General features: G+C 42.6%; 1 protein-coding gene across 1 annotated transcript in view; it reads right to left on the bottom strand.

Annotated features, from left to right (window-relative positions):
• The window catches only part of efnb1 (ephrin-B1), a 74,950-nt gene that overhangs the window by 43,957 nt on the left and 14,697 nt on the right, over positions 1-16,296 (bottom strand). The window contains exon 2 of the mRNA XM_030145473.1: positions 2,957-3,234. Within this exon, the coding sequence (XP_030001333.1) occupies positions 2,957-3,234 (278 nt within the window). The remainder of the gene's footprint in view (positions 1-2,956; positions 3,235-16,296) is intronic.

Consider the following 16,296-nt stretch of genomic DNA (forward strand, 5'->3'; position numbering starts at 1 on the left):
TTAATAGTTATTGTAGCCTTCATCAAGATGAAATTGGTTCTAATCTTACTGTTGTTTCTCCATTTTAACATAATGCATGTGGACTTTTTCAACCAAATCTCTGTCACAAGTACCCCTAGGGTACTGCAGAAGTACCTGGGGTACATATGCCCTGCTCCTGGTTGGTATGAGTGTCTGCATGATTATTATTAACATTAGCCTCCTATTTTAGCTGTTTGTTACTTTTAGCAAATTATTATGCTAGCTTACCCAGGTTAGCATTTTTTTTTTCTAGTTTACTCTAGCTATAGGTAACTACTTCAATTTGTGAGCTAAGCAGTTTTTATGCACTGAAAAGCATTATGTTAAAAGTGTTTCAGTGTCACATTCACCTTAATAGCTCTAGTAGTTTTCATTTATGTTCCTCAAAGTGGTTGCTTTTGACTGTTCCCTGAGTTCTGACAGACTTTGGAAAAACAGCATTTTCCTACCATGCACCATGGTCATGGAATAATCTTCAAAAAACTGTAAAACTACATACATTCATTTCTATTAATGATTTTAAAAGTATCATGGAGAATGCAGCGAAGGGGGAAAATCACTGTTTTTCTTGATGCCATTATGGTTGAATAGTTGTTATTGTGTTTTATTGTTCATTGTGTATCATGTATTTGTTTTATGTTTTTTGGACTTTGTATGGCTGCTACCTTGGCCAGGTCTCCCTTGCAAAAGAGATTCCCAATCTCAATGGGACTTCCTGGTTAAATAAAGTTAAATAAATAAATGAATAAATAAATAAATAGTTATTGTAGCCTTCATCAACAAGATGGTTCTAATCTTACTGTTGTTTCTCCATTTTAACTAAATGCATGTGGACTTTTTCAACCAAATCTCTGTCACAAGTACCCCTAGGATACTGCAGAAGCACCTGGGGTACATGTACCCTGCTCCTGGTTGGGAATCTCTGCAGTACAGACCTAAATGAGTAAAAAATACTCCCAGAAACACTCTCCTGTGGTGTGACCTCTACCTCTCATTTGCTACCTTGAAAATCATTGCTGTAACCTGTAAAAGAAGCCCTTTACGGACCTGCTAAATTCTACTTCAATGAACTACAGGGTGTCCCATAAGTCTCCATACATAGGAGACATAATACATTCCATACATATATGGTTCTAACATGTATTTCTTTATATTTCAGATAACCCAAAGAATGCATTTGAATAAAGAGCAACAACTTGAAATCATCCTGATGGCCGGTTCAGCAAGCAGTCGTATGGTTGCAAGCGCATTTAACAGAAAACATGGGACGAGTATCACACACGACACTGTGGCAAAACTTATTGTCAAGTTCAAAAAAACAGCAAGTGTTTTGGATCAATTTGAAAATGGCAGTCATATAGAGCATATTATATAAATAATAATGGTTTATGTCAAGAAACGTTTATTTTTCCTATATATGGAGACTTATGGGACACCCTGTATAAAAACAGTGATTTTAATACAAATAATTATGAGTGTCTGCATGATTATTATTAACATTAGCCTCCTATTTCAGCTGTTTGTTACTTTCAGCTAATTATTATGCTAGCTTACCCAGGTTAGCATTTTTTTTTTAGCTTACTCTAGCTCTAGGTAAGTACTTCAATTTGTGAGCTAAGTAGTTTTTATGCACTGTAAAGCATTATGTTAAAAGTGTTTCAGTGTCACATTCACCTTAATAGCTCTAGTAGTTTTCATTTATGTTCCTCAAAGTGGTTGCTTTTGACTGTTCCCTGAGTTCTGACAGACTTTGGAAAAACAGCATTTTCCTACCATGCACCATGGTCGTGGAATAATCTTCAAAAAACTGTAAAACTACATACATTTATTTCTATTAATGATTTTAAAAGTATCATGGAGAATGCAGCGAAGGGGGAATGTCACTGTTTTTCTTGATGCCATTATGGTTGAATAGTTGTTATTGTGTTTTATTGTTCATTGTGTATCATGTATATGTTTTATGTTTTTTGGACTTTGTATGGCTGCTACCTTGGCCAGGTCTCCCTTGCAAAAGAGATTCCCAATCTCAATGGGACTTCCTGGTTAAATACAGTTAAATTAATAAATGAATAAATAAATAAAGAGTTATTGTAGCCTTCATCAAGAAGATGGTTCTAATCTTACTGTTGTTTCTCCATTTTAACTAAATGCATGTGGACTTTTTCAACCAAATCTTTGTCATAAGTACCCCTAGGATACTGCAGAGGCACCTGGGGTACATGTAGTCTGCTCCTGGTTGGGAATCTCTGCAGTACAGACCTAAATGAGTAAAAAACACTCCCAGAAACACACTCCTGTGGTGTGACCTCTGCCTCTCATTTGCTACCTTCCATTACCAACGTCAAGCCCAGGGAAGGTGCAAATGCTTGCATGGTTCCAGCTTCATTAGCCTACTCCAAAAGTCACATTTCTGCATGTTTATCTGACCCGCTGTGAACTAACTAAATGACTCAAGGTTCAACCGGGCTGTAATTGGAATTAATTGAATGGATATACACAAATTCAACTGTCTGCATTCTCTAATTATGTCAAATTTAAAGTTTTTTTCCTCTGGCAACTTTTAGTAAATTATTTATGAAATTACAAACCTGTAAAATAATGTGCTGCTTTATTTTTATGTGTGCCTATACAACGTATTCTCCAAAACTGCATGTAATACTGGAATAAATGGATTTTCCACTATGCAACATGCTCCCAAACATACAGAAAACACAGTATGAAATCAAATTGTCAGTTTTAATCCAGCACTGACACCACATTTTCCTACGCAGTTTCTTTGTCTGTGCCATGAGTAAAGCATACTAACTCTACATGTTGCTCTGGTACTGTTGTACGAGGTAGACATTTTACAAGAGGTAACCCAGGTGTGAAGTCTGTATTGTGTTAAGAGGAGGTGAAAACACTGACTATGAATGATGTTTTAGGAAGAACTTACAGGTGATGTAATAGTTGACATTCCTCTTAAACTCCAAGCCCATGTAGTTGGGGCTGAACTCCTGGAATTTGATGGTGAACTTGATGTCCTTTTCTGGCTTGTTACAGTTAACAAGGACATTAGGATCAAGGACTGTACTGCAGCTCTCCGCCTGCTCCCGCTTCACCAGATACAGCTTGTAGTACTCATACTCTCTGCCTTGGTCCGCTTTAGGACAGATGATATCCAGTTTATCCCCGATGTCTGGGTAGATCACCAGGCCCTTTCCAGCTACAAATCTGAGGAAAGAAAAAAATAACAAGACAAAATGTAAGTAACACATCATAAAGGAAGTCTGGAAAAGCAGCATATAATTGCACCATAGTTTATATAGTCTTAATACTTTGAGCTACAGGAGTTATGGGTTTAGATTTGTCTGGCTTGGGCTTTTAGGCAGGGTGTAGTTAATTTGCCACCAAAAAAACACTGCATGTAGCGGCATGACATTTTTCAGTGTTAGTCGACAGCACACTTCACACAAATCCTCTGAAGTTCTTTCTCCTACTTGGACCTAAATCAAAGTATACCAAAAGTTTGCAGGGAGAGAAACAAGATGGCCAAACACAAAATGGCTGCCGCAGAAATGGCTACACAGACGGGATTATGGCCAAAGAATGCCACAGATTTTTTTTTTTTTTTTCCCTCTCATATTTTCAGAGTTCCACATAAGACGAGGGCTTGACTTTAATATCTACACCGCTTCTACTTCAGAGGTCCGAGTTTCTGAGGGGAAAACAGTGGTCGAGGGGTCAGTGAAGAGGTTAAGGCTTCCTTGGTTCATCTTCCCGCTGCCATGATCATCTACTGGAGGATTAAGATAATCCATCTGGCCTTACTGTACCTCTACACCTCGCTCTCTGCTGCCAACTCAATCAGATCATCTCTTGTTCTCGTTTATTCACTAAAGGTGGAGAACAGGAGGAGACTCAGTGTGTGTGTGGGTAAGTGTGTGTGAAGAGTGGGGGTGGGGGAACACACTGATCACTTGTAATGTGTTTGGGCAGTGGTGTGTATGTTTATGCAGGTCTACGTGTGTGTGTGTGTGTGTGTGTGTATGTGTGCTAGTCGGTCAGCAAAATGGGCTGAGGTTGCGGTCTGATGGGGGGGCAGACGGGCTGAATCATTGTTCTGGACTTGTTTGAGGCTTAAAATGTCAACATGGTTCAGCTCTGCTGTCCCAGTTAGCCAAGCATTAACCCAGACAGCCGGACTGACCACGGGTGTGTTTATGTATGTGTGTATGTGTGTGTGTGTGTGTGTGTGTTGTGGTTGCAGACAGTGAGCACAGCAGCAGGGCTATCTGCTAGATCTGCCCATGCCAGCGGATTTAAGCAGGATTTAGCAGCGCGCAATGCATTTGTTGTTCTTTCTGATCCCTCACGTTTTAACAAGACATCAGGGGCCGGGCCTCTCTCTGTCTCTCCCTTCTTTTTCCCTGTGAGTGTAATCTCACCTTATCTGCAGCCCCTCATTTCATCATCACACACATCATTTCACCACTAAATAACTGACTCTTCAGACAGGCCTGGAGAAGGCAGAACCTTGATGCCTTCTGAAAAAGACTGATAGAGGAGTGTGTAAGGATAGTGATGTGTGGGTGTCTGTGTGTGTGTGTGCGCGCGTGTGTGTGGGAGCTTACGATAGCCTGATGTTAAACACTGGCAAACGGCCAGCCATTGTAAGAAATGATCATTTAAAGAGTCCCATTTTGTGAAGAAATACCCCCCATGAAAATGAACATGATTGGATTAAAGCTTTTTCAACATTCATAGTCATTCTTCTCAGACAGGGGAATTACCAAATAAATGACTTCATTCACAAAAGAGATAAATGCAAAATGAAATTTGCAAAAAAATCCGGCCCAGCCTTCCCCCGACCCCCCCCCCCCCTCCCCCTTCTTTTTTTTTTAATGTCATAAAAGAGTATGAGGACGGGAGCTCTTGTATATGCTTGGAAGTGGGTGAGACGTTATTTCCATGCTATTGTCTGATGCTTATGGGGGTGAGGAGGGGGCCGGGGGTGAGAGGAGGGGTCGCGCTAATTCAAGGGCTGATAAGAGAGAACGTGGGGTATCCTTTGTCCTGCCTCTCCCAACAATTTGCTGGTTTTCAGAAGCAACCCTCTGCCCATATGCGCGTGTTATGTGCATCGTGGAGATGTAAATCCATGTGTGTGTGAGTGTGTGTGCACTATGCTTGGTCACGTGCATTTGTCTATGAAGACATGGACACAATCAGTCTCTAATTGGATCTACAAGATGCATCAGTGAGGCATAAACAAGTTTCCATGGCAACATTAGGCTTTGTTGCTGACCACCCCCTCTCCTCCCCATCTTCTCTCCATTTTCCCCCAATCTCAGCCCCCTCTATTCCTACTCCCCAATCTCATTCCCCCTTTGCTTTATCCTTCACTCTCATTCACCTCCTCAACATTTTCCTCATTCTGTTTCTCTTACCCACCACCCCAACAGCCCCCCCCACTCCCTCTCAACACACACAAAAACACCTACAGAAAAACAAGCGTGAAACTAGAAGAGGGATGAAAAGAAAGACCAGGCAAACATCACAATTAGAGCTTGATTTGTTTCATTCAACAAGTAGGTGTCTATTTTCTGTTACTCTGTTGGCAACTTTTTTTTCTTAACATTTTGTTTCAGGAGTGTTAAATATATTAAAAAGCGTGGCTATCAAGTAAAACAATGAACCTTGCACATCACTTTTCAGTTTTACAACCCATTTATTTTACTATCAAAGTGAGCTGCAATAATTTAGATGAATAATTAAGATTTCCAAAATCTTAATATCTTAATATCCCTGAAGGATTTAATCACAAGCCCGGCCCCTGTCATTGATTCAATTTTCCCGAGCAGGCCTTCTAGTTGGCGGTTAGATAGCTATCCTAAGTGAATTCTCCGCTTCTGTTTCCCAGCCTTTGTTAACTGTCTGCTATAATGAGGCTCTGGCTGCTGTGGAGGTCTGGAAGCGCCATCGCAGATGGGAAAGAAGCAACATAAAAGAAATAGGGCAGCAATTAGTGTTTAGCCCAGTTTAAAAGCCCTCCACTTGGCAAGCTGCAGCCCAGCTCCAGTCCAGGATGTGAAACTAAACTGGTGGGCTGGGACTTTGTCTCCCGTTTGTCTCTCTGTTGGCTTAATCAGCACCACTCCGGTGCTACACACAGCCACGCAATGGAGAGGAGGAGACGAGTGACTGAAGATTATTGTACTTTTGAGGAGGTCGAAAGGGAAAACGGGGGGGAAGGAGGTTGAATTGCATCTTTCATTCTTGTTGTCCAGAGACTTTATAAAACCTGTTGATGAAAGAAGTAGAGTGAACAGAGGAAGAGCAGTGCAGATACAAACGATGTTTCTGGGAAATGACCCTGAACGTAAGAGCGCCTTTATTCCCCTCATGTCAAACGAGGTGGATTTGACTGAACCAAACAAAATAAAGAGAATCATTTTCAAAACAGCCAAATGAGGTTGGTTTTGTTTCATCTGGATGGCTCCATGGCGTGCTCAATCCTGTAAAGAGCTTATACAAACAGGCCTACGGTACAGCACAGCGGAGAGAGAACAGAAAACAACGAAGCAGAGGAAAAAGAGGCGAGAGGAGACCCCTTCCCCTCCCTCTCTTTTTACATTCCACTGGTGAATATGAGCACATGATCTCACATATGCTACACCCCCTCCGCCACCACCACCTCTCCATACACACATACACATACACGGATGTGAGAGAGCACAAAAGCACTGTGGGGTGCATCCTGGACCTTCCCAGCCCAACTTCCCAGCCACCCCTATTCAGGCACCCTGCCCTCGCCGACTTTCATATAAAACGCCGCCTACACTAAGGCCCTCTCAAAGCCCCTTACAGAGCCTCAAACCGGCCCTTCCCCCATGTTCTCCACCCCCGTCCAGTCAACTCGGGCCTCGGCCCCGAGCACAGCACTGGCAGGCAGCCTCGAGCACCGAATGAATGGACCCGAGACACAGGAACTGTGAGAGAAAGAGGCAGAGGCAGCTCATATCCACAGAATGGTGACAAATTGATTTGTTCCTCCTGAGCAGCAGCATGAACATGCCATACATATCAATTAAAATCAATTACAAATACAGCAGTACCAGGGGCCCATGCCAAAGGACAGATGCAGGTACTACCCACTGGATGGGCCAATTAATCGGATATCTCAGACTGTGACAGATGGTTAATATTAGCCAAATGGTAGTGATAACTGAATAAAAATTACTTCCAAATCCTTTTTTTTTTTTTTTTAACAGTTTTTGATGTTGAGTTCCAGATGTATGAATCATTGAGATTAAATGATCTATCTTTTTGGTATTTATTACTTGTACCTAGATTTTCAGTTCAACAGAAACTCAGTTTCTAATAAAAATACAGCAGAGCTGCATGATTTGGAAGAAGTCATAATGTGATTATTGTTGAATTATGGATCTACTTCCTGGATTTTTAAAGAAAATGCTCAGACTACTGATAAACATATACTGTAGGTTGTTTTTTGCCCACCAGATACAAATGGTTCATAGTAAGGGAAAAAAAAAAAACTAAATATTTTTCTTTTCAGTTGATTACACACAATTAAAACATTAGTATGAATATTACATCCCATTTCTATAATGAGGTCATCCTAAATCCCCCTGAATCTCACACAACGAACCTTTCAATTACAGTCTTTTGTGATGACACTGTTAAGGTGATTGCCAAGTGATTAATTGTGAAGTCAGTTTAACAGTGTCACAAGATCAAAAACAGTCAATAAATCCATTCTTTTTGGCTTTTTCCATTCTCAAACTGCCATTATTATATTGGCCTTTACAAATCACTATTGGTCCAGCCAATTTAGTCTTTTATGTCTCATTTCTGCAGCTGATCATTTAGTCTTTCTCCCTGGCCTTTAAAAATACACAAGTGCGCCATGTAAAAACAAATACATACACACTCTGCACACATAATCATCACCACAACAGGTACTCTATTCCCCTCGCTATCAGTGTTGTAATTATCACGCCTGGTAAAGTGTTCCCTCACCAATTATCATTTCTCTCTTACATTATCCACAGCATCTGAGTGGCTGACTCCCCCCTATTATTAAAGATGACACTTTCCATATGGCAGCCATATTTACAGCCACTGAAATCAATGTTTCACAGGCTTACAGTTCGGAAATGTCTTATGGCAGTTCATGAAACATTATTCCCATTACAGGGTTACACTTAAGTCCTCAAAGAGACCAAAGCTGTGTTATGCAAAGACTATTGTAGTCGGGCTCTTGTGTAACATATACACATATCGGTCTGGATTTAGAGCTGATTCACTTGCCCGAAGCAGTCGACATTTTGTGTAATCACAGGGTAAAAGTCAATCAATATTATATAATTGTCTGCAGGCGGGTAGGGACTGTTTCAGCTTTAAACCGCTTTCAGATCCATCGAGATAAAGCCACATACTTGCTCGTCCTCACAATGGAAACATTCAAGCAGCGGCTTCTGAAATCGTTACGCTCTTCATGTGTGGTTAAGATCCAGCGAAAGATGTTGACACGGCGTGATCATTTCATACTTGGGAGGGAGAAGCACGTATCATCAAACTGTCAGTATGTTTGTGCATATCCAGAGATATTTGCCACATTTACCGTCTTAATGCCGCTGAATCATGTGAACTGTCGACTTATATGACTAACAGATCTGAAACCAGCTCGACTCGTCTTCCTCCGGCACTTGTTGAGACACCGTGGGAAGGTGAGCTGGTCAGAGCTCTGAGCTCATAGCCGGCGGCTCAACCCGAATGCTTGTATACATAACTGGCTTCTGTCAGGCTGTCGCAGGGGCAGATGTTCTTAGGGAGACCTGACTATAAACACACACACATAAACACACGCCCTGCAGTGTACACACACCGATTTCCTCACATGTCAAACACAGTAAACAAGTTGTCTCAATGCTAGAGAGCGGCCCAGGCCACACACACGTAGAAAGACACACGAACAAACACACGGATCCTGAAATTAAAGAAAACAAGACCCATCTGGCTCCAGAATTGTTTAGCAAAGCAGGAAGGATTTGACCCTTATTATAGAAAAACAGGACGAACCCGCCAACGGGTAGTGGATAAACTACATAAACCCTATCCAGGATGCATTTAAACTCCAGGCCCAGTAGGCTTGGCTTGGCAGCAGTGACTTGCTGAACAGCAAAACAAAAAAACTGGTATTTTCCCTTTGGACTGTCCCCTTTAAAGAGACATAAATGAAGATGTCAGAGGCAAAAAAGGCAGACAGAATATCCTGAATTCCACCCTGCGGAGAACTGCTTTTGTACGTGTGAACACAGACACCCTCCCTCTCTCACACAGACAAACACACACAAGCCTCAGTTAGCTCAGTCAACAGGCTGGCATGCAGAGCAAATCAGATTCAGCGTGACTCATAACAGTTGCACACAGACAAGCTAAGAAACACACGAGTGTGGCCGACACACACCTCTCATGTTCACCAAACAGGCTCAGTATGCTTGCCCTCTATCACTGTCACATGAGGGGCTAGCGGCCCGCACTATCTGCGGCCATAATGAGCTAACAAGATGACGCCCAGATGGCCTTGCCACAAGGAGGACAGAAGTGGACGTTGTTAGCTGAGGAACAGGCTGAAGAGGACCGTTGAGCGAGAGAGAGGAGTGTCAGAAGTCATTAGGGAGGAGAAAGAGCATAATCTGTTTCTTCTTATGGCCTCTGTGGTTTCTGTCAGCGCTGAGCCCATCCCTATGTAAGAGCAGGGGAGGAAAGTGAACATGGGTGTATGCGGTTGTGATTGAACGTCATCCACGGTATCACTGACAAGCGAGAGAAGGCCCAGGCTGTTGGTCTGTGAGTCCCCACTTATTCATGGTCAGAGCCCAGGGACTGAGCTCTTCCAGCTGGAGAGGAGAGGAGAGGAGAGGAGGAGAAGGGAGGAGAGGAGAAGAAAGGAGGAGAGGAGAGGAAAGGAGGAGAGGAGAGGAGGGGAGGAGAAGGGAGGAGAGGAGAGGAGAGGAGAGAAGAGGAAGAGAAGGAGGAAAGGAGGGGAGGAGAGGAGAGGAGGAGAGGGGAGGAGAGGAGAGGAAAGGAGAGGAGAGGAGAGAAGAGGAGGAGAAGAGAGGAAAGGAGGGGAGGAGAGGAGAGGAGAGGAGAGGAGAGGAGAGGAGAGGAGAGGAGAGGAGAGGAGAGGAGAGGAGAGGAGAGGAGAGGAGAGGCTTGGCTCAGAAAGATAGACTATATATACTATAGACTAGCCCAATATAATGTGAAGTGGGCCAGTCCAGTCACATCATAACATAATAAACTATAAATAATGTAAACTCCAAAACATTTCTCTATGTTTTAGAGTGAAAAAACTAAAATTACATTGTAAAAATGTTTACATTTACAAACTATCCTTTAAAAAATGTGCATAACATGATTAACTTGACATTTCTTAAGAAAAATAAGTGCAATTTTAACAATATCATGCCTCAGTTTATCATTTGCACATGTGCATTACAACTTACAGATCACAGTGGATCTACAAATACACAAAACATGTCGAAACAAACAGAATATTTGTCAAATTGCGCTTTCTTCTCTTAAGACAAAATTTGTGAGGATATTTTGTAAACGTAAACAGTTTCATGAAAAGCATTTTTTTTACACTAAAACAAAGAGAAAAAATGTGGAGTTGTAATTATTTATATGTTATCATGATAGTATTTTACTGGTTCAACCCATTTTAGATCATATTGGTCTGAATGTGACCTCTAAAATCTTCTGTGTAATTTTGCATTTCACATATTCATCCCATGGACCGGTTTTGGCCCACGGGTCGTATGTTTGACACCTGTGGACTGGAGCGTTTAGGTCAGTTTCAGCCTGAGTTTAACCCTCATTCTGGACCTGCTCTGTGACCCAAACACACACAAGCCGCTCTCCTCCTCTTCCAGCTCCTTCCCCTCTGGCCGCGGTGCAACACATGCGCAAACACATACAACAAACACACACAGCCAGCTGCCTCCCATCACCGAGGAGCGGCCACAGATGGGCTCTGCATGCTCCGTAAAGATCTCTCCACAGGCCTAGTCTACAGTCACTGCCAAAACCCGCCTGGCCAGAACCCACTGTATGCGTGAGCGTGTTGGTGTGCACATATACGTGTCCACATCCATGCCTGTCTGGGTGTGTGTACATGTGCGTGACACCCTTGTTGTGCCAGAGTCAGTGCACATGAGTGGTGGTAGCAGCCCTGGACGGTCGAGGAAAGAGGAATCCCCCAGGACTATGAGCTGCAGAGCCACGAGTCAAGAAGAGCTGGACCAGGATGCAAGGTTGTAATCAGCAGCGAGCAGATCATAGAAATCCAAGGAACCTCCCAGATGAACAATAGCGTCCCTCTCTCACATGCTCGCATGATTGTATTTCATTCTCGCTTGGGGAAAAGGAATCATAAGCATTATCAAACCAACGCAGCCACCCGGGTAGTTAACCAGCAGCCATTTTCTGCTCGGTATCTCCCAACTCCATCGATAAGCCCTGAAAAAAGCATTTCACACACAAACCAGGCCTGTAATGTTCCTACTCAGTCAACACATCACATGTACTAATAAACACACAGCAAGACTCACACGCACAGCTCCATATTATACAGTAGTTATTTAAATTCTGTTTGCCTCAGATAGAGCCAGTCATGGTTAAATTCAGTTTCTAACAATTGCCCTCCTATCTCAGCGTGGTCAAAAATTACTTGAGTTTTAGGCTGTATAATGAGTCAAAGCGAAAAGCTCATTGAGGATGAGAGTCAGGCTACGCTTTATAACTAAAGTTAACTAATTTTTTCAACTCGTGCTTGGAATGCTTCAGTTCCCAGACACACCTCAGCTGGAGGACGAAGAGCAGGAGGAGGAGGAGGAGGAGTTGAAGTTGCAAAGCTCAGCAGTGTTTTGGCACTGACGCATCTGGGAATCAAATCAGCCACAAGACAATCTCCTAAACAAACCCGACACCCAGTACTAATGAGGTTTTTCCTTAAATGAAAAGATATGATATTGATATCTGTCTGTGTTGCCTCCCTTCAAAGCGCTGGTGAAAGAGTTGTCTCTTTCACAATATGGAATGAAGTGCTTCCAATGTAGGAGTTTACAGCAACACTTTTACGATCAAAAAGGAGCCGAATCGATAGTTTATGAGCCTGTATGTTGTTAACAGGTGTTAATATGACACAGCTACAGAGAGTCTGGAATACTGGAGAGAAACCAAACCCTTCCTGGAAGAACAAAGAGAAGACATGGCGCTGAGAGAGTAAATCAATCAATCTCTGCCAGAACACGTCTGGCTTTGACAGCACGGTTCTGAACCTAGAAGTAAAAGATAGCACGCAGCAAAGTTCAAAATACTTCCATTGTTCATCTGTCAGTGTGAAAGACAATTGCAAAGGAGAGGGAGGGAAAATACTAACACAATATTTATCTTGCGTCCCCTTCCCTCCTGACTCACTCTTTTTTAATGTATTCCTGCTATTGTGAGGAGCGCGGGGAGATGGATGGGTAGAAGAGTCCGGCAGGTGATATGTGTCTGCTACAAGCACAGTGCAGTCACTCACACATTTCCCCCCGTCTCCAATCTCAAGCAACGGCAATAATTCAGTCACCAACAAACGGGGGTTGTTATTTTTTTTCCGTTCTTTTTTTTTTTTTTTGTGGCATTTCAATTGTCGGTGGTTGGTGGTTTTTCTTTTTGCATTGTTCTCGAAACTGCTTCCCTGGGAAACTGGGAAAGTCAAACAGCTGACGAGATGTCACCTCATGAACTCTCTCCTCAGTTTCACACACTCACAAACAGCCACGTTGGCGATCTGACACACACTCTCCCTCTCACCCATTCTCTTTTTTCTCTCCTTGCGTACGCACACACAAACAGACAGACACACAAGTCTTGGGATTTCTCATCAACTGCTTGTCAAGCCTAACAGCACACAGCGCTGTCTAAACAGGCCGTGAGCAGCTTCTCATATGCAACGACCGACTGTTGCTTTTCAAAGCTACTGACTCTTGATCAGATCTTGTCGAGACATACGAGCCTTGTGATGGCTGCCGGCCTTCCCCTTCGTTCACCAGTCACTGTAAAAACACGCAGTAAAGGTTTCCGCAGAGTGTGAACACATTCCTCACTTAGTTTTTTTATTTAGCCTACAGCGGCGAGGACTGCAGAAAACGTGTGTGGCGCAATAAAATTCCACTTTAGTAATAATTTCCCTGTAGCAGTACCTGTTTGCGTGCCTGTACCTGGGCCTCACACATGCCTGTTGTGACTGGTCACGCGGTGCTATATGTGGAACATGTATGACCCGAGGTATTATCCTATGTTCGTACAGGGACGTAGCCATGCATGAGTGCCCACACACACATTCTTGGATGTGTATGTACTTTACGGACGCACACACATTCTTTAAAAGCCAACAGTAGCGAAACAAGAGAAGATAGGCCTCTCTGTGAACAACTGACAGAGTGAATTACACGGTAAGCTACATTACACTAGCTTCCTGTCTCACACAACAGTGCTGGATGGCTTTCAGATGGATTTCAGCTGAATCTTGTACAAACAGTGAGTCAATAATGGTGTAATGGCCAATCGTTGAGGATGAACAATTCACAAGTGATTTGCAGAGAAAATGTGTGTGTTGAGGGTACTTTGTACCACAGTCTGTCACCCAGTCAATAGGTTCCATTTGTAGGCCTTGACAACAGAACAGTGTGCAGACAACCACAAAACAGCCGCCAGAATAAAATATTGCCATCGTATATTTGGGCAAACTGGAATACATTTCTAGATGCACATACATCAACTTTACTCGGAGACCTAATCCCACATAAAATCTCATGGAAGTCTTGCCTCGGGTTAGGCTTATAACAGAAGTTAAAGGCCAAAATGTAAGTATTTAACTTCACTTTCAAGGGAAAATCTTCTAGTTTTTGTGCTTAGCATGGGATGAAAACTCAACCCAGACTACATCAGTACTAACAGTGATGTGGATAATAAGAAGTTTATCCTATTATCAGGTGTTTTTTTTGTTGTTTTTTTATGTTAGCTTTTAGAAATGATGCTTAAATGTAACAATGTGATGACTATTAGGGTTAGATTTAGAAATGTACAGTACTTGGTTTGAGTTGGGACAGCTGGGCTTTAGTTAACAGCTAAACCTAACCCTAAGTATACACACAAAGGTGCGATAAAAATGACTCGTAATATATTTCGTAATATTTCAACTGAATCCAATCTTTTCCTAACCATAAACAATCCTCTTTTATGGCCTAAACAATGCCTCACAATATGTTTAGTAATACTTCAATCAAACCACAGTTCTTGTATAACCATTACCAGTGCTTTTGTTGCTTAAAACTGAAAACCTGTGGGTTTTGGGATGTGAACTCTGGAAAGTTCTGGATTTTATATTTCCATCATCCACCCCAACCACCTCCTGCCTATTGAATAAAGGAAGAAAAAAGAGAGGACTCTTAAAAGACAAATTGCATTGAGATTATACATATCGGTGGTTTGCAGAAGTGCACAAAGGCAACATTTTTGGGGGTTGGAATAGGTCTGAGCCCTTAATATGCGCAGTGACTTGTTATTCCTCATCACTGACAAACCTTGGAAAAAAAAAACGTCTAACCTCTGATGAAATGCTGATAATTCTGCCTGTAACGATTCAGGAAGCCATGAAATCAATGACAAATTTGTGTTATGAGCAAACGTACACGACATTTTAATCCTTCAGCACTTTGCCTCTGATATTTATGTCTGTCTCCAGCTCTTTCATTATCATAAAGCGTGTTTAATATTTCTCAGCTGTGTGAGAGGAGCGCCACACTACAGATGATTGAGTGCACTAGATTTAGAGGCTCTCTCTGTCTTCCCCATCTCTTTCTCCAGCTGTGTCCACGTACTTCAGGACCTGTACACACGACAGAGTCACTGGAGAGAGACGGCGATAGACAGAAGAAGAGTGGGAGTGGGGGGGGTGGCGAGGGGGGGGGCACTGTGCAAGCACTGAGGACATGGTGCCAACCAGAGAGGCCCACCGTGCCTCAGTCCCATCTCTCCAGCTGAGGGCTTTGATTCGCCTGATTGTCTCCAATATTGAGACACACAATAAACACAACACTTGGCGGCCATTTGCAATTCTAATCAGTCCCACTCAACTGGCCTGGACAACCCAGCTACAGCCCTCTGGGATATCACTCATCTGACTGCAAAATAATGACACAATCATCGCCATGGCTACGCTCCTACTGCATCCCATGAGCAGCAGCACAGAGAGGATATTAATACACAGGAGTGCTCTGAGGACTAAATGAATTAGCTAGGAGATTAGCTAGATACCAGGTTAATGAATGTGCCACGCAGACAACTTCTCCCATCTTGCATTTGGGGAACGTTCCCACCCCCCACCCCCCGAAATCACTAGGGGGAGGCAAGTAGGCAAGCCAGCAGGTCCACACCTGCTTCTGTAGGGCGTGCTGCAACAGGAATTCAATAAACCATCTCCCTTCAATGTGCAATTTTGACTATGTAAACTTTGACTGATTGTTTCTTGATAAGGAAGCAAGTTGCAAACTTCAGCACTATCTGATTTTGGCATAGAAGTAAAGTGATGATGATCCCTCCCGCTTGCAAGTTGTGATTTGATTGTTATCCTCCATGAATGTCTCTATTAAGGGTGAACTACTGTAGGTGACGCTGTTTGTTTATGCAACGCAGAAGATCATGAATCAATGCAATTTACAGAGTTTAAGAGGAGATAAGAGCGGCTTTCTTTAACTGTCCTAAAACCATGCATCTGTGAATTATAAGAGCCCATCTGTTGGCTTCTCTGGTGCTGCTTTCACTGACTTGACAACATGATGGTAATAGATGCTTGCAGATAAATGAGAGCAAAGTGACATGTAATCATCCACGTTTTCCTGCCTGATGCTGATGTATTTGCTTTAACAGTCACCCAGAAGATGAGAAACTCAAATTTATTTCACAAAATAACAGACACATTTTATGAAACTGGCTGTTTGACTTGCAAATCATCGGATGATTCATAACACTGAGATCGGGCTTGGATTCTTTGGTTTTCAAGCTTGCATAAGTGCATGCCTGCACGCGTACATCCGCCTGTATGTATGTGTGTGTGTGTGTGTGTGTGTGTGTGTCAGTGTGTGAACAGACATGTGAATGATATGCCTGTCAGTGAAAGAGATGTCATTATCTGGATGATGTCTGTGCAAGTTGTGA

Source organism: Sphaeramia orbicularis, chromosome 10, assembly GCF_902148855.1.
Source record: "Sphaeramia orbicularis chromosome 10, fSphaOr1.1, whole genome shotgun sequence".
In the NCBI taxonomy this organism is placed as follows: domain Eukaryota; kingdom Metazoa; phylum Chordata; class Actinopteri; order Kurtiformes; family Apogonidae; genus Sphaeramia; species Sphaeramia orbicularis.